Source organism: Populus trichocarpa, chromosome 13, assembly GCF_000002775.5.
Source record: "Populus trichocarpa isolate Nisqually-1 chromosome 13, P.trichocarpa_v4.1, whole genome shotgun sequence".
NCBI lineage: Eukaryota > Viridiplantae > Streptophyta > Magnoliopsida > Malpighiales > Salicaceae > Populus > Populus trichocarpa.
The window spans coordinates 3,683,694-3,710,502 of NC_037297.2; the positions used below are offsets into that span (position 1 = coordinate 3,683,694).

The following is a 26,809-nucleotide window of genomic DNA, read 5'->3' on the forward strand; positions in this document are numbered from 1 at the left end:
AAATAAATAAATTGAAAGAGGAATAATAAAAAAAAAGCCTTGTGAAAATGTCAAAAAAACCAGCCTCTTCTATGTCCTGTATTAAATATACAAACAGAATTACTGAAATCATAAAATTAAAATTAAAAGGTCCAAATCTCTCCGAACTTCCCTTCCCATCTGGATCTTCCCTTCTGTGATTGATTCCACAATCATCCAAAATGAACGACGCAGATGTCTCCAAGCAGATCCAGCAGATGGTCAGATTCATCCGCCAAGAAGCGGAAGAAAAGGCCAACGAGATCCTAGTTTCTGCTGAAGAAGTACTTCTTTCTTCTTCTTCATTGTTTCTTTTTTGCTGAATCGCTTAGTGGGTTTTTTTTTTCTTCGCTTAGTTTTGATCTGATTGATAAAATTGTGTTTTTGAAGGAATTCAATATAGAGAAGCTGCAACTGGTTGAGGCAGAGAAGAAGAAGATCAGGCAAGAGTATGAGCGTAAAGAGAAGCAAGTTCAAGTTCGCAAAAAGATGTAATTCTCTCCATCCTTTTATTGTTTTCGGATTAACATTTTGTGATTTGTGTTCTTAATTATGCTGTTCATTGATTGGTGGTGTTGTGTTGATTTAGTTTATATTTCAGTTTTAAGTGATGGGTTTGTTCTAGATCTTGATATTGCAATTTATGCTGTTAAATTTGGTTGCTTGTAGTTATTATCTTGTGCACAGTGAAGTGAAGTGATGCTGATCATAAACTTTGTTAGTGTTGATATTGATTTTATCTTGTTTTTTAATCATTTCTTTTAATTAATCGATATTATAAAAGTTTGGTTCGGTTTGAAACTGTGTAGGAGATATTACTAGTTTGGTTTTATTGAATGGAGATCAGGATTGGACTCAAAATAATTTCCATCAATTTGTTTTGGTACAGAATGGATTATTTTATTCTTTTCTCATCAGAAGTCATATGAAGTGACATTTTGTTGTGTTGGTTGTTTTGTGTAGTGAGTATTCAATGCAGCTTAATGCCTCTCGGATCAAAGTGCTTCAAGCTCAAGATGATATGGTTAATTCCATGAAAGATGGAGCAGGAAAGGAGCTTTTGAATGTCAGCCAAAATCAGCATCACTACAAGAATCTTCTCAAAGACCTTATTGTTCAGGTCATTATTAAATAACCAGCTTGCCTATTTACTGGTCCCTTTATTATATGTGTGTGTGTGTGTGTGTATGTATATTTTCATACTCATCAGTTTCCGTAAAATTGATGAAAATTGTAGAATTGTTGTGCCATGTATAGTTTATGAAGCTTCAGGTGATGGGTTTTTTTCTCTTGTTTGCCTTTGTATCAATGTAAATTTTTGATACATGGCATAATGTCTGCATGTTAGTGGTTAGATACATGCACATAATTTTTCCTACTGAGAAAATTGATTTTAATGATAAAGTGAAGTGAATTTTAATCTACAGACACCCCGATGATGGCTTGAGCTTTTAGGGACTTGTGTGATGAAAGTTTTTACCTTACTGATATATATTAGAGGATGGTTGGTTGTTTGTAAAAATTTAGATGTTGAAATGAAAAATTGTTTTTATTAGGAATGCTCAGAAATGGTCATTTTGATTCATTATGTAATAGGAATGTGGTGTTATATATTTGAATAATGTATTTTTCTCATAATCTGGATTTTTTTTCTTCAATTGTCTGCAGAGTTTGCTCAGATTGAAGGAGCCTGCTGTCTTGCTACGTTGCCGGAAAGATGACCATAATTTGGTGGAGTCTGTCCTGCATTCAGCAAAGGATGAATATGCTGAGAAAGCAAATGTTTTCCCCCCAGAAATCATTGTGGACCATAATATCTATCTCCCACCTGCTCCTAGCCATCATAATGCTCATGGTCTTTCCTGGTAAATTATTCATGAAAAATCCAATAAAATATCCCGAGTGCATTTACATGTTCATTCATCAGTAGTTGTTTATGTGGGACTTCTGGGAAATTAACAAGTGTGTTGTCTTTGTTCTTAATTGTGGCTGCCATGGTAAAAGTATAACTGCTATTGATTTCTAAAATTATTTAGTTGGATAATTGATATGGTATTTGTATCAGATGTTTGAGGATTCCAAATTGCATAATAGCTATTTAGTATAAGGTTTCAAAATGGCTTATCTTAAAATAGGTGCTCTTTATTATTTAAATAAAAGAGATGGTGAAACAAGTTGATTTTGGTATTTTTTATTGTTAAGCTCTGGAGGTGTGGTGTTGGCGTCTCGAGATGGGAAGATTGTGTTTGAAAATTCCCTTGATGCGCGTTTGGATGTTGCATTCCGTAAAAAACTTCCCGAGGTATGCTCATAAACTTTTGTTATTGATGTTACTGTTTTTGTTCTTGGCCTCTACACTCCAATTCCTTACTGGGATAATCATATCAAGAGAATGACCAAGAGAGAATTGAACTTTTTCCTAGAAAAGGAACAATCATGATTGTGGTACCCAATTATTTGAAAAAAAGGTTGTGAAGTAACCTACATGATGTGGGCCTACATTATAGATTTTTTGAGACTACTTATTTTAGAAGAAATATAGGGTTTGATTTTTGAAGATTGTAGTTTCCTCATGTTTGCTACTTTCATTTGGATTTCTTATTTTATTTGGGTGCCTATAAATAAACACCCTATGCAGACATTCAACTGTAAGGTATTATTATTGAATAAAAAAACCTGAGTTTTCTTCATGATTGAGCAAGTCTCTTGTTTTGATTTCCTCAAGATTGAGTGTGTCTTTGTTTTATGGTGATCTTGTTGGTGGTCTTGCATCTTCTACATCATTGCAACATTCACTAATCCTTAGAGAAATAATAATCATGCTAGTTCTCTGATTGGAGCTAACTCATTCTAATTGAGAATTTCTCCTTGTTTTCATTTTGGCACATTGAAGTTTAGAACTAGACTTCAAATAGCCATTTTAGTCCAAACTCCTGGCCCAACTTGTATTGATTGTAGTTATTGTTGAAACATATGGGATATTGTTCTGTCAGCTTGTGTTATCTTATACCAAAGATGTGTCTAGATGAGGGCTTTTCTTTCTTCTGTTTTGTCCATCAATCAATAGTTCTGCAAGGAGGATAAGGAAGATCTGATTAGTGGTTGGCTGTTTTGGATCTGAAATCCAAGGAGGTTATATTTTACAGCAGAAAGAACTCAGAAATGGTCTTTAAAATGAAACTTGCAGCATTGGCATCTGCCATGTGACTTGGAACTTCCTCGTCTTAATTAGAACTCATACTAGACAAACTAGTGGATCCTTATCTAATCCTCTAGTATGAGTTCTAATTAAGAGGTGGAAATTCCTTTTAAGTGGTAATATTTTATTGTAATTTATGGGTGAAAGTGATCCCACTAGTTTGTCTAGCTTCTTATAATGTTCCCCCTTTTTTTTTTTTTTTTTTTATTATTCTGAACTTTCTTTATCAGTGTTATGCGCGTACCTGTTTAATTTTTGGAGATTCCTTAACTAAAACTCCCTCATTCTTATTTGCACACATGCTAGGGGATGCAAACACAATTCAGTGGGGAGTTTTATAACTATTCTCCCCGTTGTATCATCTTCTTTGTCTGCAAATTGCTGAAAGTCTTAGTGCTACCTTGGAAAGACCAAATCGAATGGCCCACATAATTGATTACCCTAATGATATATTGGCTTCTTATTGCAGATCCGCAAGTTGCTAGTTGGCCAGGCTGTATAATGGCATCGTGAGGCTTCTGCATGATGAGATGGTTAGCGTTGTTGTTTTGTCCCTGGATAATTTATGTCCTATATTTGAAAACCCAGAGATTATTATCAATTGTTTGGTTGTGTTTTAAATTTCTTGTTTGCGAAAAACCTTTATTTCTGAAATTAGTGAAGCTTGTACTCGGTCTAGTGTTTGTATCACCCTAGACACCTCAAGGCAGCCATTCAATAATAAATAAAATATCTAGTGTTTTGGTCAAGCTATACCGTTATAATCCTTCTCGCTCATTGTTCCAGAAGTATTCAATCGATCTTATTTTGCAAGAATTCTTTTTGAAGGACTGGAAAGGTATGAACGTATCAAGTTCATGTTTGAATCATATCAGGTACCTTTGAACGTCTTGTTTTTTATTTTTCACTTACAGAGCTTTACGAGATAGGGTTTTGCGGAACCTCTGAGAAGATTTGAATCCATGACAATGATTGCCATGATCTTTGGCATGAAAAAGATTTTCAGAATCTTGGAAATGATTTTGAAATTGTTTCCAGGGAGTGAGTTAAGACTAATCTTTTCTTAAAAGAAAAAAAAAAGGGTTAGTTGAAAAGAACTGACGACAAACCTTTTGAACAATACAAGGCGCTTGTTTGGCATTCCACTTGTGGGTGTCTCTTCTTCCTGTAGTGGTTTTTTCCCCTTGCATATTCCGTCGGCGCTTTAAACACCTACGAAATCTTCAATAGAATAGTCACGTCTAAAATCAGCTTTTAGCACCGCATTTACCATCGGAAAACCATCGGTGTGTTTAAAATGCCGACAGGGTATGTATAAAACTATCTACCTTTAGCCAAAATTCATAAAACCTATTAATTTAAATCTCAAGTTGTAATCAAGCAAAATCCTAACAAATCACATAATTAATAATTAACTCTAAATATGATTAGCATTCTCATAAATCACTACGAGAAATCCTAATTAGATAATTAAGTTTCAAATACTATCCTCCAATTACTAATACTAATTATAAAACTCTAAATATAATTAAGTTCCAATTACTATCCTCCATGCATTTAAAATATCCTAAACCAGTGGAGGTGTGGGGGGAGGAAAAAAATGCTAAAGTGGAAGATCTAGGAGGAGGAGGAAATGGTACACTTTACATAAACATATGATAATCATGATTTTTTACTCTTTATAGTCGCAACATAAAATTCATCATTAATCAACTTCATATTCTCACGGTCACAATACAAGATAAATTCAAGTTAGTTTTTATATCATCATTTGTTTTTCATTTTGCATTTATGATTGTGTTAACATTTGTTTTTTAATAAAGAAGCTCCAAAAAATACTTCATATAACCCAATTGTAGGTCACACCAAAATAAAAAAACTTTTGTTTACTTGAATGAAAACAAAAAACAATGCCTTCATACTTGAAAATTTCATCATACAAATATTCACTTGACAATACTTGCGGTGCAATATCTCTTTCAACTTTATCTTTCAAGAAGTTCTTTTTATTATTTCTAAATAAATAATGATTTGGAAAGAAATTTTGGTGGCAATAAAAAAAAAAAGCTTTACCACTATTGCATATGATAAATGCCTTATTATAATGCATGCAATATAAATATCGCATCTGACATCGCGACGAGCCTATGAAAAAAAAAAAGCCTTTATTGTTTGGATATTATGAAGCTAGATGTCCACTACCCAAATACCTGATATATTTAATATCATGATTACAATTAGTTTGAGTTTTGGTTTTACTTGGACAGTAGTAGTTGAACCTTTATTTATAGCTTTATGTGGTTTGACTTTGCTTTCCATTATATTGATCATTAATATAGCAGCCCCCTCTCTTATATAATTTGACCTCTATGATAAAAAAGAACCTGAATTACTTTTTTAGTGTGTATTATCTTTTCTTTTTAACTGTCTCTCTATCCTCAAAGCAATGTAAACCATATTTTCTTTCGCAATATAATGATGTAATTCAATTATATTAACTATCTTTCTATTCAAACTATTAAAAAATCTTGTTATTATAGCCTCTCTAACCTTAACAACATTAGCTTTAACCATGACAATCTCCATCTTTTTATAGCAATCCTTCACACTCTTATATCTTAGAGTCAAACTTTGCAATTGCTGAAATAATTCCCTATCAAATATCACACTAAGTGATAATTATTGCTCGTTCATGTGAGAGGAAAAAAAAAAAAAAAGAAGGGAGAAAACATGTTCAACCAAAAAAAGGACCAGTTAGAAATTAAGAGCGCTAACTGCAGTTCCTTGGTGTTATATTACTATGAATTCTATATTATTACCAGGTGCTATATTATAATGCTTTGTATATTATTATCGAATAAGCATAAGATACAGGTTCAGCAACCTATTTATTTATGAAAAAAAAATACGACAGAGGAAATAACGATGAGAACATGTGAAATATAATCCGAAATCGCAGGGCCACTGCTCCATTTCTTGTCCGACTAGAATGCTTTCTGAAGATAGTCGACTATCTTCTTGTCCAGTTGGAAGGCCTTGGCGAGGACATCAGGATTAATGGGTGGATCCGATCCAAACACCGCATTCGCAATTGTAATTACACCAGGGTTCTGGCTGCTTAAGCCGGCGAAAGCAAGCGCTTTGGTTTTTCCCACATTGAATTGGAAATGAATGAGTCCAATTGGAAACACAAAAACATCTCCAGGTTTTAAGGCTTTGGTGATTAGGCGATTATCTCCGTTAGCCAAGTTTGACGTAACAAAGCCAACATAGAGGGTACCCTCCACAACTACTATGATCTCAGTGGCGCGAGGGTGAGTGTGGGGTGGGTTCAGGCCATATGGAGCGAAATCAATGCGAGCGAAGGATATGCCAAGAGTGTTGAGTCCTGGAATTTTTTCAATATTGACAGCAGTGACATTTGAACCAACACGACCGGAAGTGTCCCCTGGAATGTCGAGTCCAGAAGAGAAGAAATCCTTTTCAGTAACATCCTTTGGGTCCTTGCAGAATTTGCCATTCACAAACACTGCATGAGAAAGACATTCGATACCCTTAAAAAGTCATCAATCAATAGAGAATATTGAACATATATATCGGAAAGTAAAGGAATAATAAAAGATATACAGGATGCATGCTATTTTCAGTGTAATACTATCATGTAACTCTTAACGAAATACTTCAAGAGCGCATACCACCATCGGTTTCATCCACTGCTACACAGAAGTCCTGAAGAGGACTAGGATCGAAGGCAGAGGCAAATGAAGAAGCCAGAGCCAAGAGGACAAAAACTAGTACAAACTTTAGCCCTTCCATTAGATTCCACGCTGATTTTTCTTAAGGAGATGGGTGAGATATCTTGCATGGATGCTAGGTTATTTATAGATTGGAGTCATTGAATTGGTAGACGTTATCTCTAAATGAAGCCGACGAAGACTTGCTCCAGTCTGTAGTAGTTGCTCGTTCTTTGATGGCAGTGATGAAACCGATTGACAAGATAGTAGAAATCACTCATGAATTCCTCCATAGATTCAAAAAACTTGACAATATCAATCACATGCCAATATTTTCTTGATAAGACTGTTTCCAGCATGATACTTTTCCTTTAAGTTAACAGGAATGCCTCGTGTCACAAGGCTTTGTTGAAGATATCTGGTGAAAATATCAGAGTAGGTCGAGAACTAAAGATTGTTAGGTGACAAAATGTTTATGGTCCTGGGGTAGTTACTTCAATGGAAGTTTCAGATGATTTTAATTGGATACAAGGTTAATCATCGTTGATTATTCCTAGATGTAATTGTGTGACTTTTTTTACCAATTTGTTTTTTCGTTTTATTTTTATAAATGTTCTTTGAACATGGCGAAGCCACCAAATATTTCTCCATTGTCCATTATTGGAGTGGGCTTAAGGTCTCCATGGCATTTGATCTTGTTACCACAAAAATGGTTGTTTTTGAAGCCACGGAGACAAAACGATGGGTCATTGATTATTTAAAAATATTTCATTAGTTGACCAATTAAACTACTAATAAATATTAATATCTTTGACAATTTTTCTTAAAAAAAATATTGTTTGGATAGTGGTAGTGATTTTTCCTAGATGTAATTGTTTGATTTTTATTACAATTTTTCTGAAGTCACTAATTAAATTAAATTAAATTAAAAAAACAAACTAATCCTGCTCTTAAAGTTAGCGTAACCAAAGAGAGAAAACAGTATAGATTGTAACATGTCGTTTCACAATGTTCTCTCTCTGTGTTTTTTTTTAAAAGAAGATTATCTTTTATTTTTTTTTATTTTAGTTTCTCAATTTTTGTTTTCTAATTTGATTGTTTAATATTGTATTAATTTAGGTTTGGGCATCTCTAGTTGTTTTGTCTGCCTAGGCATGAGTATCTTTAGGTGTAGAGAAAATATTTCGTTGATTGGTTAATGTTTATTTTGATAAAATAAAATTTAATTTTAGTAATTTATAATAATTAGAGCTTTTAAGACTAAATTTGAAGTTTAGATAAATGTTTATCCTCTTTAATTTGCTACCATTAGGGACTGGGTTAAATGGGTAGGGGAAATGTTTTTTATTGCTCGACTTATTTTTTTTAATTAGATCCTTTGACATTAAGTTTTTTTGAGTTTGGACTTAATGATTTATATTGGTTGCCAAGTTCGGAGGATCTAGCAATATAAAGAAATAATTTTGGTGCTTGATTGATGCTTAATTTGGATAAATAAAATAAAATTCTATTGATTTAAAATAATTGAGGCTTCAATGATCAAATTTGAAACTAAAATAAATATGAGTGACAAAAGTGAACATGAAGTGGAACATTGGATGACGAGTGCGGTCCACTCACCAGTATGTGAAGAAAGTTGTCGTGTTTCAGCGGCGTGTTTGATTTCTTACGTTGTGGGAATGCCACCATCCTTGGTGGTGTTGGAGTTGGAGCGACAATGGCATTTGTATAAGATGGTGAGTGTTGATGGAAGACCGATGGTGCGACTTCGACAACCTTTTCTTTCTTCTTCTATATCTTTTCTTTCTCATTTCCTTGGTTTTTGTATTGATTCTCTTGACATTGGCAAGTTGTTCTATGTTAAATTTGATCCTCATTGTTTTCATTGCAGTTTGTTTTTTTATTTATTTATTTTGGGTCCTTTTTTTATCAAAGTTGTCCAACATTGGGTTCATTGGGAATTAGACTTTATGATTTTTCTGATTTGCCTTCTATGAGGTAATCTCTGTCTCATAACTCGAGTTACGGGTTTAGAAGGTTAACTCGAGTTGACTTGGTTCTTTTTTTAAATTCCTTTTTTAAATTGATTTTTTTATTTCATCCTTCAACGTTAGGTTGATATGAAATTGAGCTTCATAATTTTTCTCTTATTTGTGTTCTTTGGAGTTATCCTGATCTCATGACTTGGATTGCAAGTTTGGCGGATTCATTCGGGTTAGCTCAGGTCTCCTTATTTAAATTGATTCTTTTTAGTTTCATCCATCAACATTATGTTGGTTTGAGAATTGAGCTTCGTGATATTTTGTTTTTTGCATTCTATTAGTTGATCCTATTTGAATGATCTCAGTCGTGGGGTTTGTTGGGCTTACCCATTATAGATTTTTTTTTGTGTGTTGCTAATTTCTTGTTTTTTTTTTAATTTTATCCTTCTACATTGGGATTTTTAGGAATTAGACTTCATAATTTTATTTTATTTGCTTTCTATGAGATTATCGTGATCTTACAACCCAGGTAACAAATTTTTCATACTAACTTTTTTATTCCATTTAATTTAACTTTTTCATAAAGTAAGATTATAGAGATATGATCAAAATCTTTGATAGATATCTTTTTAGAAATTGACAAGCGTTCTTTTTATGCAGGTTATCATAGTCATCTTTTTTTTAAAAAAATTGAATCGTCTACTGTCATTGGTTGTTTTTCCTCATATAATCAAATGAAACCTCCTTAATTAATTCATTCGAATCTATGATCCGAGTCATAAATTTTTCTTCCTGTTTTAAAATGTGTTAGTAATACATGAATGTTCTTTTCTTTACATAAAAAAAAATGAAATTTGGTTCAGCCCATGGCATAGCATAAGACACAAATCTAGTAGGTCACTATGATTTTTCTTCTTCCATCTAAAACATTAACAAGAACTAATTGAGGAGAGAAAATCATTATTCTCATCCTTATAAAGTATTGTTCATTAGAAAAATACCTTTTTTTTTCAATTTCATCCTTTAACATTGGATTTATTATGGATTATTCTTCATAATTTATTTTGTTTTGATTTTTATAAGATTATCTCAATCTCATGACACAAGTCACGAGTTTTATAGGTTAACTCTGTTGAATCGAGTTTTTTTGGTCCTATTTATAATTGAGTTTTTTTTTCAATTTTATCCTTCACCTTTTAGGTTGATTGAAAATTAAGCTTCATAATTTATTTTTGTTTGCTTTTTATAAGGTTATCCTAGTGTCATGATTTTAGTCAATGGCTTGGCATGTTAAATCAGGTTTTGTTTTCCTTTTTTAATTGGTTTTTTTTCTTTCAATTTCATCCTTTAATTGTGGACTGATTGAGAATTGAGCTTTGTAGTTTATTTTTTGATTTGCTTTGTATTGGGTTATCCTGAATTCATGATCTAGTCTTGGGAGGTTAACCATGGTTGACTTGGTTTTTATATTCTTTTTTTGATTGATTTTTTTTTTAATTTCAATCATTACTATTGAGTTGATTGAGAATTGAGCTCCAATATGATTTTTTTTTTTTGCTTTCTATGAGGTTATCAAGGTTTCATAATCTAAGTTGTAGATTTTATATGTTAACTTGGATTGACGCTGGTCGATTTAATATGTTGTCGTCATAATACTTTTTTTAAAAGGATGTCTACTTTAGAATTTTTTTAACAAACTTTTTTTTTCAATTGTTCGAGTTATCTTTGAACTTGCAGTTGTGAAGTTTCTATGGAAATCACTAAAAAACATTTTTAATATTTCAAACATCTATTAGAGCTGGTAAAAGGTTTAAAATTATATAATTGATGGTGCACACAAAAAACATAAAATGACCCAATTAGAACATGAAAATAGGCTCAACTGATGACGATACTTTCTTGGAAAGTAGAAATTCTCCAATGTCGCACGTGTGCGGCGTTGCGGTGAAATTGTCCACTCTCGTAAGTATCTATCTGGTAAATATAGGGAGATAAGGAATTCTTGTCTTTTATCAGTGAAAAGTAGAAATGAGAGTCGCCACCTAGTATTTTGGTCACTAAGAACCCTAACTGGTCTCAAAGATCGGGCATGGGGACTGGTTGCGTAAAGAAAAGGTATTAGCACCCCAAATACGCCCTACCTAAGGTAAGCTGCAGTGTTTAATTGTCTGATAAAAAACTAAGGTCTTGTCGTGTTTTCTAATTGTTGGTCTGTCTACGGTCTTAAAATTTTTTTTCCTTGGTAAGGAGGTCTAATCTTATAAGGTGAAACCTAACCATTCTGATGTCAATCAAAGAAATTAATTTTAATATTAGGAGTACGTCTTACGTGTAAGTTCGTAATCTCAAATATTAAAAGAAAACAAAATATTTTTTTGGAATTTTTGAAATGTTGGTCTGGTTCTCATGACTTTAATAAACTAGTTATTAAAGTCAAAATGCTTGCTAACATATATTTTTAATTTTTTGTCGTATGAAAATAGGATATGATTTTTTTGAGACTTGATCGTATGAATGAAAACAAAATCTTTTTTTTTTGTTTCATAATTTTTGCAATGTTTCGATGAAAACTAGACATTTTAATACCGGATTTGTATCCTTACAATATAGAAATACAAACCAATATTAAAAAAAAAAATATGCTGGAAAACCAAAAAAAATTTAAAAGGATTTTTGATTTTTTTTTAGCGGGGCCGGACTCGGCCCAAAAAGAAAACCTTCTTTCTACCAAGCTGGACTCGGCCCAGTCATGTGGACTACACTACTAAAGTCCAGCCCGAGAAGATAGCTGGTTACTGTGCTGAGCAGAGTAACCAGTTAATTATAACATGGTAACCGACTAATTATATTTCATTCGCTACAGAACGTGAATTGCTCACGTTCTGCATGCAAATGAAACAAACCAGCAAGACGGATCAGAGAAGGAGAGAAGGTTACCTGGAGTGAAGGAGCGTGTTCGCTGTCGTTGGCGGTGGTTTGAGATGGCAAAAAAATGATGGTGGTTACTGCGGCGGTGACTGTTCTTCTTCTTCCTTGTGCAGAGGTTCAAGCCTCTGTTTTTCCTTATCTCTTTCTGTTTTGATTGCTTTTTCCCCTATCACTGTCTTTGTTTTGTTCCCCTCGTCCCTGTGTCTTCTCTTTTTCTGGTATGTTTTGCTTCTGTTTCTCTTCTCTCTCTCTCTCTCTCTCTCTCCTCTGTTCTCCCCTGTTTTCCTTTACTTTTTTTTTGGTTTCTCTCTTCTATCCCTTCTGTTCTCCCTCATTTCCTTCTTTTTTCTTTTCTTTTCTGTTTCTTTGTTCTGGCTATTCCTTCTTTTTTCATTTAATCTCCTTCGTTCTCTCTTTCTTTTTCTATGTTTTTGCTCTCTGTTTTTCTTCTCTTTCTCCCTTATGTATCTCAATCAATTCTTCCTTCAATCTCTCATCCTCCCCCCGTCTTTCTCTGTTTTCTCTCTAATCTCCCCTTTCTGGTTTTTTCGTTTCTTTCCTCCAATATCTCCTCAAAATTCCCCCCGTTTTGCTCTCTTTCCCCTGCTATTTATAAGGGTGAAAAAGGAGAGAGAGGGCTACTACCACAGGGGTAGGGTGGCCAGCGGCCATTGGGCAGCCACCCCAGAGCCGCCTGCAGGACTTGTCTCCTCTGCATTTTTGTCTTGGCAGTTCAAGGGGTGTATGTCTTGTTGGTTTTTCGAGTCTTGGGAGAGAGAGGGATCGGGAAAATACAGGGGAACAAACCTCTTCTTCCCCTGCCTCTACGCGTCCAGGGGAAGAAGAAGTAGCACAGTGCCGTTCAAAACGACACCGTGTCATGTTCCATTCTTTTTCTTTTTAGGTTGGAAAAGATGAATCTGGGAATAACCTAAAAATGGGTTGTGACACCCAACATTTTCCCCTAAATCTTCCCATTTAATCCTAAAAAGTGATGAGCTCAAGCCCAAAGCTTTTTATTGGTTTTTATGACGTGTGTGGAAACTTGAAAAATAAAATGCATGCACATTCAATCTAGAAGATTAAAATAAACACAATAAATAATAGATAAAATTAAATTAAATAAATTCTTAGAAATAAATTGACAAGAAAACACATGCACATAGCCTCAACCTTAGTATACCCTATGGAGTTGCCAAGCTGTCATTACCTGACATAAATTGGTACCTCCAAAAATTAAAAGAAAAAATGAATAAAAATAAACTTTCCCCCCTAATAGTTAAAGAAAACTAGGAATCCTAAATTATGCAATAATTCTAGAGATTCAAGTAAGGAATTATTTACGCTTAAAGGAAAATAGACGTCGACATCCTTACCACATCCTTTCAAACAAAATGTTACATTTACTATATGGTTTTTCTTAAATACATTTTCATGACATCAACTATCTTAATTATTTTATGAGCTTATTCATGATTTATTTTAATTTATTTTCTAATTATTTATGAAAAAATCAACGCCGGTCCCTAAAAATAGAAAACTGTTGACTTGACGATTCACATTTTTTTTTTTGAAATCCATAAAAATAGAAGACTTATTGGCTAGGTGATTTGTGAAAAAAACTAATGTGCATCCCCAGTCTGATCCATAAATGCATCTATCAGGTAATCCGTGTAATCTGACAAATCCTTATGTAGCTATAACAGATTCACATGTAACTGCTCATAATAATCATTATTGCAAGTACGACTATATTATTTTACTTTGATGAATTAAGACCTTGCATTGTGATGGATGGTCCTATTGATTGGTTTGCCTGGCATGAGGTCACTGACCTACCAATATTTGTTTGATTGTAACTAGCATCAACAAGGTTCTGTCGTCATATGGCAGAGTTATTGGTTTTGATAAGATTAGTTTTCGTTACAATAGTCTTGGTCTTATTAACATCTTAATTGGTACAAGACAAAGCCAAGCAGTGTGTCCTTTTGTGAGGAAAATATTGAGCATGTTAATCATCTTTTCCTTCATTGCTTTGAAGATAATCGTGTAAATTCTCTTCCCAAGGCATTGTCCAATAAAAACATGAGCATAGGGATATAATATTAGATACATGAATGATTGACTTTAGTGTAAGTAAAAAATTGTTAAAAAATATACTACATAGTCAATCATGAGCATCATATGAAGGGATAAAGTATTAGATATATGAATAATTGACTTTATATAAGTAAGAAATTGTTAATAAATATGCTTCATAGCAGTTGATTACACGTAGAATTTTACTTATTTAAAATATATTTATTATTAATGAAAGATATTTTTATTTTTTTTATTTTTAATATTTTTTTATATATGATTAATGAATTTAGTTTTTAATTAATAAATCCAAAATAAATATAAAATTCATAAAATAAAAATATTTTGTAAAGAAAATAATAACCCATTCTATATTATTATGGAATAAGCATAACATACAGGTTCAGCAACCTCTTTATTTATGAAAACAAATACGACAGAGGAAATAACGATGAGAACATGTCAAATATAATCGGAAATCGCAGGGCTACTGCTCCGTGTCTTGTTCTTGTCCGACTAGAATGCTTTCTGAAGATAGTCGACAACCTTCTTGTCCAGTTGGAAGGCCTTGGCGAGGACATCAGGATTAATGGGTGGATCCGATCCAAACACCGCATTCGCAATTGTAATTACACCAGGGTTCTGGCTGCTTAAGCCGGCGAAAGCAAGCGCTTTGGTTTTTCCCACATTGAATTGGAAATGAATGAGTCCAATTGGAAACACAAAAACATCTCCAGGTTTTAAGGCTTTGGTGATTAGGCGATTATCTCCGTTAGCCAAGTTTGACGTAACAAAGCCAACATAGAGGGTACCCTCCACAACTACTATGATCTCAGTGGCGCGAGGGTGAGTGTGGGGTGGGTTCAGGCCATATGGAGCGAAATCAATGCGAGCGAAGGATATGCCAAGAGTGTTGAGTCCTGGAATTTTTTCAATATTGACAGCAGTGACATTTGAACCAACACGACCGGAAGTGTCCCCTGGAATGTTGAGTCCAGAAGAGAAGAAATCCTTTTCAGTAACATCCTTTGGGTCCTTGCAGAATTTGCCATTCACAAACACTGCATGAGAAAGACATTCGATACCCTTAAAAAGTCATCAATCAATAGAGAATATTGAACATATATATCGGAAAGTAAAGGAATAATAAAAGATATACAGGATGCATGATATTTTCAGTGTAATACTATCATGTAACTCTTAACGAAATACTTCAAGAGCGCATACCACCATCGGTTTCATCCACTGCTACACAGAAGTCCTGAAGAGGACTAGGATCGAAGGCAGAGGCAAATGAAGAAGCCAGAGCCAAGAGGACAAAAACTAGTACAAACTTTAGCCCTTCCATTAGATTCCACGCTGATTTTTCTTAAGGAGATGGGTGAGATATCTTGCATGGATGCTAGGTTATTTATAGATTGGAGTCATTGAATTGGTCGGCGTTATCTCTAAATGAAGCCGACGAAGACTTGCTTGAGTGTTTAGTACGTAGTTGCTCGTTCTTTGATCGCAGTGATGAAACCGATTGACAAGATAGTAGAAATCACTCTAAATTCCTCCATAGATTCAAAAAACTTGACAATATCAATCATATGCCAATATTTTCCTGATAAGACTGTTTCCAGCATGATACTTTTCCTTTAAGTTAACAGGATTGGGTGCAATGCCTCGAGTCACAAGGCTTTGTTGAAGATATCTGGTGAAAATATCAGAGTAGGTCGAGAACTAAAGATTGTTAGGTGACAAAATGTTTGTGGTCCTGGGGTAGTTAGTTCAATGGAAGTTTCAGATGATTTTAAATGGATATAAGGTTAATCGTCGTTGATTATTCCTAGATGTAATTGCGTGACTTTTTTTACCAATTTGTTTTTTTTTTTTTTTTTTTTTTTTTTTTTTTTTTTTTTTTTTTTTATAAATGTTCTTTGCACATGGCGAAGCCACCAATCTCTCCATTGTCCCTTAAAAACATCTATTGGAGTTTATAGTCAAAATATATATTCATATAATCTGATTTTATAGTCAAACCGTTTATATATATAGACACTTATATAATGATCTCTATTTAATACTTTTTTGGATAATGATAAATTTTTTTATTGAAAATTTGTTGTTAGTCAGAAAATAACTTAACTGATAGCAAGAATTATTAAAAAAAAAAACAAAAATCCTTATTTCTTTAATTATTTTGATTTAATATTATTAGATCATATACATTAACTTATCTATAAAACATAACCTGTATATGTAAAATATTTCTCGCTAGCCCGTAACAAAAAGAAATAGACGAAATAAAGTTATATATAGAAAAATATCTTTTCATATTAGGTTGAACCTCAAAAAAAATCAAGATTTATTTTATAAATTTAATACTATCCATTAAACATATTATCTCCTTTTCTTTTCTATATATCACTATGTACACTCATTAATTTAGTTTCTCATCAAAATGGATTAACTAATAATTGATTTAAATTCTTACTTCATTATTTAAATTAAAGAGGTTAATCTCAAAAAACAAAAAAGCGGATGTTGATAACAATTAATGTCACTAGAAATTATTTGAAATTTTATGATCATGAATATTAATAATAATTGTTTTAGAAAAACTAATTATTTTAAAAAACAATCATGATGTTATTGTTGTTGTTGTTGTTATTATGATTTGATGAACATGAATCATTTTGGACTAATCGGAATTTTATAATTTGTTTATTTATATTTGTTTGTGACTGATTTGTGTCTGCAAATTATGTCACAAATTCCCAGCAATAAATTCATGATTTTTAATTTATAATCGCTAGAATTCTATCACAAATGCGCTTCGCGACGTCAATTATTTTTTTTTATCAATTGTTTTTTAACACAAATCCATCACAAAGTGCCTTTTTGAGCGAATTTTGCTTGGCTATGACCGAAAATTCTATCACAAAAATGGTTGTTTTTGAAGCCATGGAGACCAAACGAGGGTCATTGATTATTTAAAACTATATCATTAATTGACCAATTGAACTACTAATAAATATTAATATCTTTGACATTTTTTATTAATTTTTTTTTTGGATAGTGGAAATGATTTTTCCTAGATATAATTGTGTGATTTTTATTACAAAATATTTTGAAGTCACTAATTAAAGTAAATTAAATTAAAAACAACCTAATCCTTCTCTTGAAGTTAGTGTAACCAAAGAGAGAGAACATTATCCATTGTAACATATCGTTCCATAATGTTCTCTCTCTCTCTGTTTTTGTTTTTTTAAACCAATTATCTTTTAATTTGTTTTTTTATTTTAGTGGCTCAATTTTTGTCTTATAAGTTGGTCCTTTAATATTGCATTAATTTAGGTTTAGGCACCACGAGCTGTTGTGTCTGACATTACTTTGTGCTTAATTTTTTTATCAAATAAATAGGGATGGTGAAATTCAAACCCGTAACCGCTTGGTTATCAAGGCTCTGATACTATGTCAAAGAACCATCCAATAGTTTAAACTGTTGGGTAAGGTCCCAAGATATGATTTATATTATTCTCTAACAGTCCTTCTATGAATGAGTATCTTAAGGTATAGAGAAAATATTTGGTCAATTGATTAATGTTTGGTTTGATAAAATATAATATAATTTTATTTATTTAAAATAATTAGAGCTTTTACACTAAATTTGAAGCTTAAATAAATGTTTATCCTCTTCAAATTTACTACAATCAGGGACTTGGTTAAATAAACAGGGGAAAAATTTAGGTATTTTTTTTATGCTCGACTTCTTTTCTCTTTTAATTAAATCCTTCCATATTAAGTTTTTTTGGGTTCGACCTAAATGGTTTATATTGGTTGCCAAGATATGAGGATGTAGCAGTATCAAGGAAAAAGTTTAATGCTTGGTTGATGCTCAATATAAAAAAATAAAATAAAATTTTATTAATTTAAAATAATTAAGGCTTTAAAGATTAAATTTGAAACTAAAATAAATATGAGGGACAAAAATAAACAGGCAGACAGTGAAACATTGGATGGTGAGTGCAGTCCACACACCAATAAGTGAAGAAAATTGTTTTGTTTTGGCGGCACCTTCGACTTTTTACGATGTCGAAACGCCACCAATAGGGATGTACTGTCGTTGGTTGTTTTTTCTCATATAATCAAATGAAGCCACAAATTTTTCTTTCTATTTTAAAATGTTGCTAGCAATACGTGAATATTCTTTTCTTTGTATAAAAAAATCAAATTTGGTTCAGCCCATGGTATAGCATTGGACACAAATCTAGTAGGCCACTATGATTTTTCTTCTTTCATCTAAAACATTAACAATAACTAATTGAGGAGAGAAAATCATTGTTCCCATCCATATAAAGTATTGTTCATTGGAAGAATATCCTTTTTTATTTTTATTTTTTTTAATTTTATCCTTTAATATTGGATTTATTAGGGATTATTTTTCATAATTTGTTTTGTTTTGCTTTTTATAAAGTTATCATAATCTTATGACCCGAGTCACGAGTTTTACAGGTTAACTCTGTTGAATCGATTTTTTTATCCTATTTGTAATTGTTTTTTTTTTTAATTTCATCCTTCACCTTTTAGGTTGATTGATAATTAAGGTTCATAATTTATTTTTGTTTGCTTCCTTTAAGGTTATCATAATCTCATGATTTGAGTCAAGAGTTTGACATGTTAAATCAGGTTGACATGATTTTTTTCCTTTTTAATTGATTTTTTTATTTCATCCTTTAATTTTGGATTGATTAGGAATTGAGCTTTGTAGTTTGTTTTGATTTGTTTTCTATTGGGTTATCCTGAATTTATGATCCATTCTTGGCAGGTTAACCCTGGTTGACTTGAGTTTTTTTTGTCATTTTACTGATTGATTTTTTTTTTCAATTTCAATCATTAATTTTGGGTTGATTGAGAATTGGGCTCCAATATGATTTTTTTTGCTTTCTATAAAGTTATCACAATCTCATGACCTGAGTTGTAGATTTTATACGTTAAGTTGGGTTGATGGTCGACTCATTATGTTGTCGTCTCAATAATTTTATTAAAAAAGATGTCTACTTGAGAATTTCAATCATTAATTTTGGGTTGATTGAGAATTGGGCTCCAATATGATTTTTTTTGCTTTCTATAAAGTTATTACAATCTCATGACCTGAGTTGTAGATTTTATACATTAACTTGGGTTGATGGTCGACTCATTATGTTGTCGTCTCAATAATTTTATTAAAAAAGATGTCTACTTGAGAATTTTTTAGACAAATATTTTTTTTCTGGTTATCCGTGTTATCTTTGGACTTGCAGTTGTGAAGTCTCTATGGAAATCACAAAATTTGTTTTTTAATATTTCAAACATCTATTAAAGCTTGTTAAAGGTTTAAAATTATATAGTTGATGGTGCGTAAAAAACAAAAAAACAGAAAAAAATTAGAATAACCCCAATTAGAACATGAAAATACGCTCAACTGATGACTAAACTTTCTAGGAAAGAAGAAACTCCCCAATATTTTTTCCTCTCTACCAAGCAAGTTTATATCATACAAACCCAATGGACATGAAAATCGAGAACCTACAATCATATCGACCTCTCCTAAGCAAGCTATGATCAGGTCTGGAATTAAGATTAACACAACGATAACCTATACTCAGACACCAGGACTATGAGTAACCACCCCCGGCCAACGTCTATAAACGAGAGGCGAATGAGAAGTATAAAAGTTATCGTAAAATTTGGTTAATTCTTTGATAAGTCAAGATAAAAGCTAGAAAGATAGTTGATCTTTGATAAGTTCTTGAAAAAGTTCCATTAAAAACCGATAGTAAGAGAAAACTCTCATACATAATTTATTTCTAATTAAATAATTAATCCATCTCTTATTTTTTTTAAAAAAACCTAATTACAAGCTAAATAACCCTATTTATAATAGGTAAAACGTCTTAAACAATGCTGAAAAATATTAGTTTATTGGTCTTGAATATGTGGTTGCTTCATATGTTTTTGAAATAAAAAATAAATTGATGAGTTTGTTATTTCAGCAATGCTTTAGAAAAAGTTTCAACAAAATCTTCTATTTTTCAGGAATTAATATCACAACTTTTTGTCAAAAGTCTTATAGCTTGATGAATTCTTTTATTTTATGGATTAACATGAAAAATTTTCATCAACAATAAAAAATCGATGAAATATGTATTTTTAGAGATTAATGTAAAAAAAAATGTTAAAAGAAAAAAATCGATGAAATTTTTTTTTGGTATTAACATTAAAATAGATGAAATCTCTCTTTTTTTTTTTTATATATAGATTCATAAGATCATTGTATAAACAAATATGTATATGTCATCTTACTATTCGAGTCTTATTAAGCGGTCAACCCTATGGATATGATCTAATTTATAAAGGGTTTGGCTCGGTTTCTCTGTCCCAAAAGATTTTTTTAAGGTTTCTTGATTTTACGAATTACTAGGAGGTAGTTCTGCCTCTTAACCTTATGCAACATGGCATAGGAGTAACTCTATGATACCTTTAGTATAGGGAGTGAGTTTCAATTTAAGTAAAAGTTCAAGTGAGTATCAATGGATATCCAGCAACCTCTTTATTTATGAAAACAAATACGACAGAGGAAATAACGATGAGAACATGTCAAATATAATCGGAAATCGCAGGGCTACTGCTCCGTGTCTTGTTCTTGTCCGACTAGAATGCTTTCTGAAGATAGTCGACAACCTTCTTGTCCAGTTGGAAGGCCTTGGCGAGGACATCAGGATTAATGGGTGGATCCGATCCAAACACCGCATTCGCAATTGTAATTACACCAGGGTTCTGGCTGCTTAAGCCGGCGAAAGCAAGCGCTTTGGTTTTTCCCACATTGAATTGGAAATGAATGAGTCCAGTTGGAAACACAAAAACATCTCCAGGTTTTAAGGCTTTGGTGATTAGGCGATTATCTCCGTTAGCCAAGTTTGACGTAACAAAGCCAACATAGAGGGTACCCTCCACAACTACTATGATCTCAGTGGCGCGAGGGTGAGTGTGGGGTGGGTTCAGGCCATATGGAGCGAAATCAATGCGAGCGAAGGATATGCCAAGAGTGTTGAGTCCTGGAATTTTTTCAATATTGACAGCAGTGACATTTGAACCAACACGACCGGAAGTGTCCCCTGGAATGTCGAGTCCAGAAGAGAAGAAATCCTTTTCAGTAACATCCTTTGGGTCCTTGCAGAATTTGCCATTCACAAACACTGCATGAGAAAGACATTCGATACCCTTAAAATGTCATCAATTAATAGAGAATATTGAACATATCGGAAAGTAAAGGAATAATAAAACATATACAGGATGCATGATATTTTCAGTGTAATATTTCGTTAATTGGTTAATGTTTATTTTGATAAAATAAAATTTAATTTTAGTAATTTAAAATAATTAGAGCTTTTAAGACTAAATTTGAAGTTTAGATAAATGTTTATCCTCTTTAATTTGCTACCATTAGGGACTGGGCTAAACGGGTAGGGGAAATTTTTTTTGTTGCTCGACTTATATTTTTTAATCAGATCCTTTGACATTAAGTTTTTTTTGAGTTTGGACTTAATGATTTATATTGGTTGCCAAGTTCGGAGGATCTAGCAATATAAAGAAATAATTTTGGTGCTTGATTGATTCTTAATTTGGATAAATAAAATAAAATTTTATTGATTTAAAATAATTGAGGCTTCAATGATCAAATTTGAAACTAAAATAAATATGAGTGACAAAAGTGAACATGAAGTGGAACATTGGATGACGAGTGCGGTCCACTCACCAGTATGTGAAGAAAGTTGTCGTGTTTCAGCGGCGTGTTTGATTTCTTATGATGTGGGAATGCCACCATCCTTGGTGGTGTTGGAGTTCGAGCGACAATGACATTTGTATAAGATGGTGAGTGTTGATGGAAGACCGACGGTGCGACTTTGACAACCTTTTCTTTCTTCTTCTATATCTTTTCTTTCTCATTTCCTTGGTTTTTGTATTGATTCTCTTGACATTGGCAAGTTGTCCTATGTTAAATTTGATCCTCATTGTTTTCGGTTTTTGTATTGATTCTCTTGACATTGGCAAGTTGGTCGAGAGCTAAAGATTGTTTGGTTGCAAAATGTTTATGGTCCTGGGGTAGTTAATTCAATGGAAGTTTCAGATGATTTTCGTGTATATAAGTTTAATCGTCGTTGATTTTTCCTGCGATTTTTATTACTGTTATTTGAATATGGAGAAGTCGCTACATGGTCCCACAAAAACCTAGTTAGGTCTAATATTGTCCACAGGCAGCAAGAGATTACTGCATTTGATCTTGTTACTGTCGAGCCGTTTTTATTGAAAATCTATGTTTGTTTGGATGTTTATTCCTTATTTCCTTTCAATAACCCGTTGTATTGATGAGCGTTATTTTATTTACAAAAATTAATACATAAAAAATTGCAGGGGGGAGAAGAAGGTGTTTACTTGGTGCAGCGGTGGTGCAGCTGGCGTCGCCGGTCTGACGTGCGGCTAGTGGTGGTGTCCGTGGAGGAGTTGGAGCTGCTGCTGCTGCTGTTGTTGCTAGTGTTAGAGAAGAAAGAAACTGAATGGTGGCGATTTTCGGTTTGCTGGAGTTGCTGTTGTTGCCGCTATGTAGAAAGAAGGAGAACACTACCAGAAATTCGCCTAAAACCAACAGAATTACCGAAGAAATAATTCTGTCGGTACATTGCGGTGATAAATACTGACGGATACTATTCCGTCTGTAAGTCGGTCGGTATGTACCGACGGAGTAATGCGGTCGGTATATACCGACAAAATTACAGACGAAATATATAGATTTTTTTTAAAAAAAGGTGGTTCGCTGACATGGAAGTTTTTGCGGGCGATTTTACCGACGGAATCACTGAGGGATTCAAACCGGGATCTTCGTACAGTAACGTGACAAATTCACCATAAGAATTACTAACGGAACCACTAACAATATGAGTCTGTTGGTGATTCCATCGGCAAAAGTTAATATAACATAAGTCTGCCGACTGTCTCCTCCCCTATTTCTCCTTCTTTTTTCCCATCCGAACTCTCCCCTCCCAAACTGCAAACAACCCCCCCTAAAAAAAAAATCCCCCTATTCTCAGCACAAGTCATATTTCTTTAAGTTTTGTGGTCACAATATCCGTGTTCTGATTTATTGTGGATTTTATCATTTTTTGTTAGTAAATCTATCTTTTTAATTTTAACATTTAAATGTCAATTTCATTGTTTTTTTAGTATATATGTATTTTGTTAGTGTATGTACATGTTTTATTGTTATTTCTCAAACAAACTTGTAGTATGAATGTATAATTTTGTACTAGTTACGGTTTGTTTTAGATTTTGTAAAATTGTATTTGTTTGTAAATTGTTGAAACTTTGTTGAATTACCGAATTACATGTGTTGTGGTGAAATAATTAATAGCTTGTTTAACGGGTCCGTTTTAAATTTCATCAATGCTATTGCAGAGTTGTAATTTTCATAAATTTATATGTATAAATTTGTATGGACGTTGATAATTCATAATGAATATTTATGAGAAGTTTTAATTAGTTTGTTGGATAATCTCGAGGTAAACCAATATTTTTGGAAATTGATTTACCTAACATAGTTAATTAATACATGTTGTCATCATAATTTTATAGAGGTTCGATAGAAGTCATTGATGATCGTTCATGGATATATCGAGATTCACCCCAAGAATTGTTGAGGATGAATTATTGTAACAGGGTTCAGGGTTTTATTAATTTTGCAACATCTATTCCCAGAAATTTTACTGGAGGCGGTATTAGGTATCCATGTAGGAAGTGTCAAAATAAAAAGTATCTGTATCCAGATGTCAAAGGGTTTATGGAGAATTACCTGTGTTGGTATGCACACGGAGAACTATTTGTTTGTAATAAGAACATGGGAGAAAGGGTGGTTGGGTCAACTTCTAGTGCTAGCAACGTGCATGAAGTTGCAAATGACAACAGTAATTCTTGCAAGAATATGGTTATAGATGCAATGAGAATGAATCAAGGTAATGTCAGTCAATGTCCAATCGTAGAAGAAGAACCTAATGCAGATGCAACTAGGTTTTTTAATTTGTTGAAAGATTCTGACGAACCATTATGGGATGATTGCATAGACCACGGTAAATTATTAGCCGTAGCACAAATGTTCACCATCAAGTCAGATCATGGGTTGAGTGAGGCCGGTTATGATAAAATTATTGAATGGGCGAGAAGCATTTTACCTGAAGGGAACAGGCTGAAAGAGAACTTCTATGCTACAAAGTCCATGATGAAACCTCTCGGTTTAGGACACCAGAAAATTGACATGTCCTAACTTCTGCATGTTATTCTACCTTGAAAATGTTGAGCTGACCGAGAGCATAACATGTGGGCATTCCCGTTACAAACCCAGAATTGGCAAGGGAAAGACTCTCGTGGCATATAAAAAACTTAGATACTTTCCAATCACACCTAGACTACAGAGGTTATTCATGTCACCAAGGACTGCTGAACACATGACATGACACCAATCACATGATGTGGTTGATGGAGTGATGATGCATTCTTCTGATGGCAAAGCATGGAAACACTTTAACAGTGTGCATCATTACTTTTCAGTTGAATCAAGAAATGTGCGTCTTGGGTAGTGTACAGACGGATTCAACCCATTCAGGTCATTTGCCGCTCCTTATTCTTGTTGGCCGGTCATACTCACGGTTATAACTTGCCATCGGAGATGTGTATGAGGCCAGAGTTCATGTTTTTATCTACTGTCATACCCGGTCCGAGCAGGCCTGGTTGGAATATAGATGTTTGTCTTCGACCGTTGATTGATGAGTTGACGCAGTTCTGGTGAAGAATTGCATGATGTTGTATCAGAGTTCAGTGACATTGTGTTTGGTCTTCAATCAGGTAAGCAAAAGTTTCCTGATTTTGGTTTGACCTAAAATTGAGTAAAACGAAGTATCTTTTGGGAGCTTCCTTATTGGAAGACCAATCTCCTCCGCCATAACCTTGACGTCATGCACATAGAAAAGAACGTGTTTGAGAACATTTTCAACACCGTCATGGATGTCGCATGTCCCCTGTGCTGCGTCCGTTGGCAATTTTCGTTCGTTTTCCTTGATTTAGGGTTTTTGAGAGTCGCCATCTAGTATTTGATTGAGGGTTACTAGAAAACCTGGATTTACTGGTCGTTGTCAGAGATTCCAGGGTAAGAGACGAGTTGTGGCTAGGAAGAGTATTAACACCCCTAACGCACCCTACCTGAGATAAACTACTTTACAGTTTGATGTTATTTGAAAATTTAAAATATTAATCAAATTCTTAAAACTTTAATAAATCAGTTATTAAATTCCACAATAGATGTAGAGAAACGTGTTTTTACATTTTCATGAAAAATATAACATGATTTTATTTGTCTTTAAAATACTTGACCATATACAAATTAAAACACCGAATTCTTTTTCTTCTTTTTTATTATTTGTCTTTTTTTAAAATATTAAAAGAAAACATACATAAAAGAAAATACAAACACACACTCTAACATCACTTTTTACTATGTTTTTCCTATTACATGTTTCCAGAATAACATAAACTAGCAAACATTTAACAGAAATTTAAATACATATTCAAACATGTAACAATTACAAAAAGGTCCCTAAAAAGTCTAGGAACTGCATACGAGGCCCTCAGGAATTGTGGAGCAGTGGCGGCGCGTCTTCTCCACGCGCCCCCGCAACTGGCGGGGCTTGGGTTCACGCGCCGCCGCGAAATCCAGAGAGCTTGGGGAGTTCTGTAATGGCTTCCTTCCCTCTTCACCCTCCTATCGGTTGTGAGCAGCGCCATTACCTGTAAAACACCCAAAAATACAACAAGCAAGTCTGTTTTAGCCTTTTCTTTCACTGTTTTCGGATCTACTTCTCTCCCTTCTCCTTTTTCAGATCTGCTCCTCTCTCTTCAAATCTTTTTTTGTTTCCTCTTCTTCTATTTCAGGTGGCCGGTGACATGACCAAGGGACTACTGGCGAATGGGTTCATGTCGCGTCTGTGCAGCTGCTGGCTGAAGAAAACACCGCTGCGGCTGACGGTGAAGACCGTGGGTTTGTGGCCGCTGAGGTGTTGCTGTGGCGGTGTTGGCGCGGTGGGACTGAGAGAAGATTGAGCAGAAAACAACGGGGGCTGCTGCCGTTTCGGTCTGAGATGAGAGGAGCGGCGGCCGACCTCTGTCGGGTGGAGAAAACTAGAGGAAGAGGGGGGAAACTTTGGCTCTCTGGCTCTGTTTTGGCCAAGGGAAGGGTGAAGCTTTGGCTGATTTTGGGAGAAGAAAAGGGAGAAAACCCCCAAAATGGGAGGGGCGGTCACTGAGAGGGAAATCGGGTGAAGGCTGCCAGAGGAAAAGGGGGGCGGCTGTTGGTTTTTTTTGGAGGAGAAGGGAGTGTGTTTTGTGGGGTTCTCTCCTTTTGCAGTGAAGATGGAGAGCCAAGCTTTTTGCTTGTTATGAGACAAGAAAACTAAAAGCTGAAAGGGGGTGGGGCGGCGGCTTGTCTGTGTATTTGTGGAAGATGGAAATGAGGGCTGTGTGTTGATGACCGGGAGAGGGAGATGGCGGCCAGGTCTCGGGTTCGCTGGGAGAGGGGTTTCTCTATTTTTTTCAAAGAGAGGGGGGCGGCGCCTGGCTTCAGAGAAATAATTTAGGTTTAGGGTTTATTTTTTTTGGCTGCCCTTTCCCCTCTAAAATTTTCTCCTCCCCCTGTCTTTCTAAATTTTTCTCCCCCTTATTCCAAATTTTCACTTTTCTTTATAGATTTTGTTATTTTTAATTGCTAGGTCCCGAAGCAACCTAAAAAATAAATTGGTTCCTCA

The 26,809-nt window shown here is 33.8% G+C and overlaps 4 protein-coding genes across 4 annotated transcripts; 1 reads left to right on the forward strand and 3 right to left on the reverse strand.

Annotated features, from left to right (window-relative positions):
- The first annotated feature begins 95 nt into the window (after positions 1 to 95).
- LOC7487729 (V-type proton ATPase subunit E) lies at positions 96 to 3,966 on the forward strand. Its single transcript, XM_002319095.4, has 6 exons — positions 96 to 302; positions 409 to 509; positions 982 to 1,138; positions 1,687 to 1,883; positions 2,221 to 2,320; positions 3,687 to 3,966. The coding sequence occupies exons 1-6, from the start codon at positions 201 to 203 to the stop codon at positions 3,717 to 3,719; spliced, it is 690 nt and encodes a 229-aa protein (XP_002319131.1). The 5' UTR covers positions 96 to 200; the 3' UTR covers positions 3,720 to 3,966.
- A 2,079-nt stretch (positions 3,967 to 6,045) lies between these two features.
- LOC7487730 (germin-like protein subfamily 1 member 7) lies at positions 6,046 to 7,196 on the reverse strand. Its single transcript, XM_002319635.3, has 2 exons — positions 6,913 to 7,196; positions 6,046 to 6,746 (listed from the first exon to the last, which is right to left on the reverse strand). The coding sequence occupies exons 1-2, from the start codon at positions 7,031 to 7,033 to the stop codon at positions 6,202 to 6,204; spliced, it is 666 nt and encodes a 221-aa protein (XP_002319671.1). The 5' UTR covers positions 7,034 to 7,196; the 3' UTR covers positions 6,046 to 6,201.
- Positions 7,197 to 14,283: 7,087 nt separating this feature from the next.
- On the reverse strand, positions 14,284 to 15,500 carry LOC112326061 (germin-like protein subfamily 1 member 7). Its single transcript, XM_024593301.2, has 2 exons — positions 15,168 to 15,500; positions 14,284 to 15,001 (listed from the first exon to the last, which is right to left on the reverse strand). The coding sequence occupies exons 1-2, from the start codon at positions 15,286 to 15,288 to the stop codon at positions 14,457 to 14,459; spliced, it is 666 nt and encodes a 221-aa protein (XP_024449069.2). The 5' UTR covers positions 15,289 to 15,500; the 3' UTR covers positions 14,284 to 14,456.
- A 4,964-nt stretch (positions 15,501 to 20,464) lies between these two features.
- On the reverse strand, positions 20,465 to 25,793 carry LOC7487706 (germin-like protein subfamily 1 member 17). Its single transcript, XM_024583834.2, has 2 exons — positions 25,596 to 25,793; positions 20,465 to 21,188 (listed from the first exon to the last, which is right to left on the reverse strand). The coding sequence occupies exons 1-2, from the start codon at positions 25,791 to 25,793 to the stop codon at positions 20,619 to 20,621; spliced, it is 768 nt and encodes a 255-aa protein (XP_024439602.1). The 3' UTR covers positions 20,465 to 20,618.
- Positions 25,794 to 26,809: the final 1,016 nt, after the last annotated feature.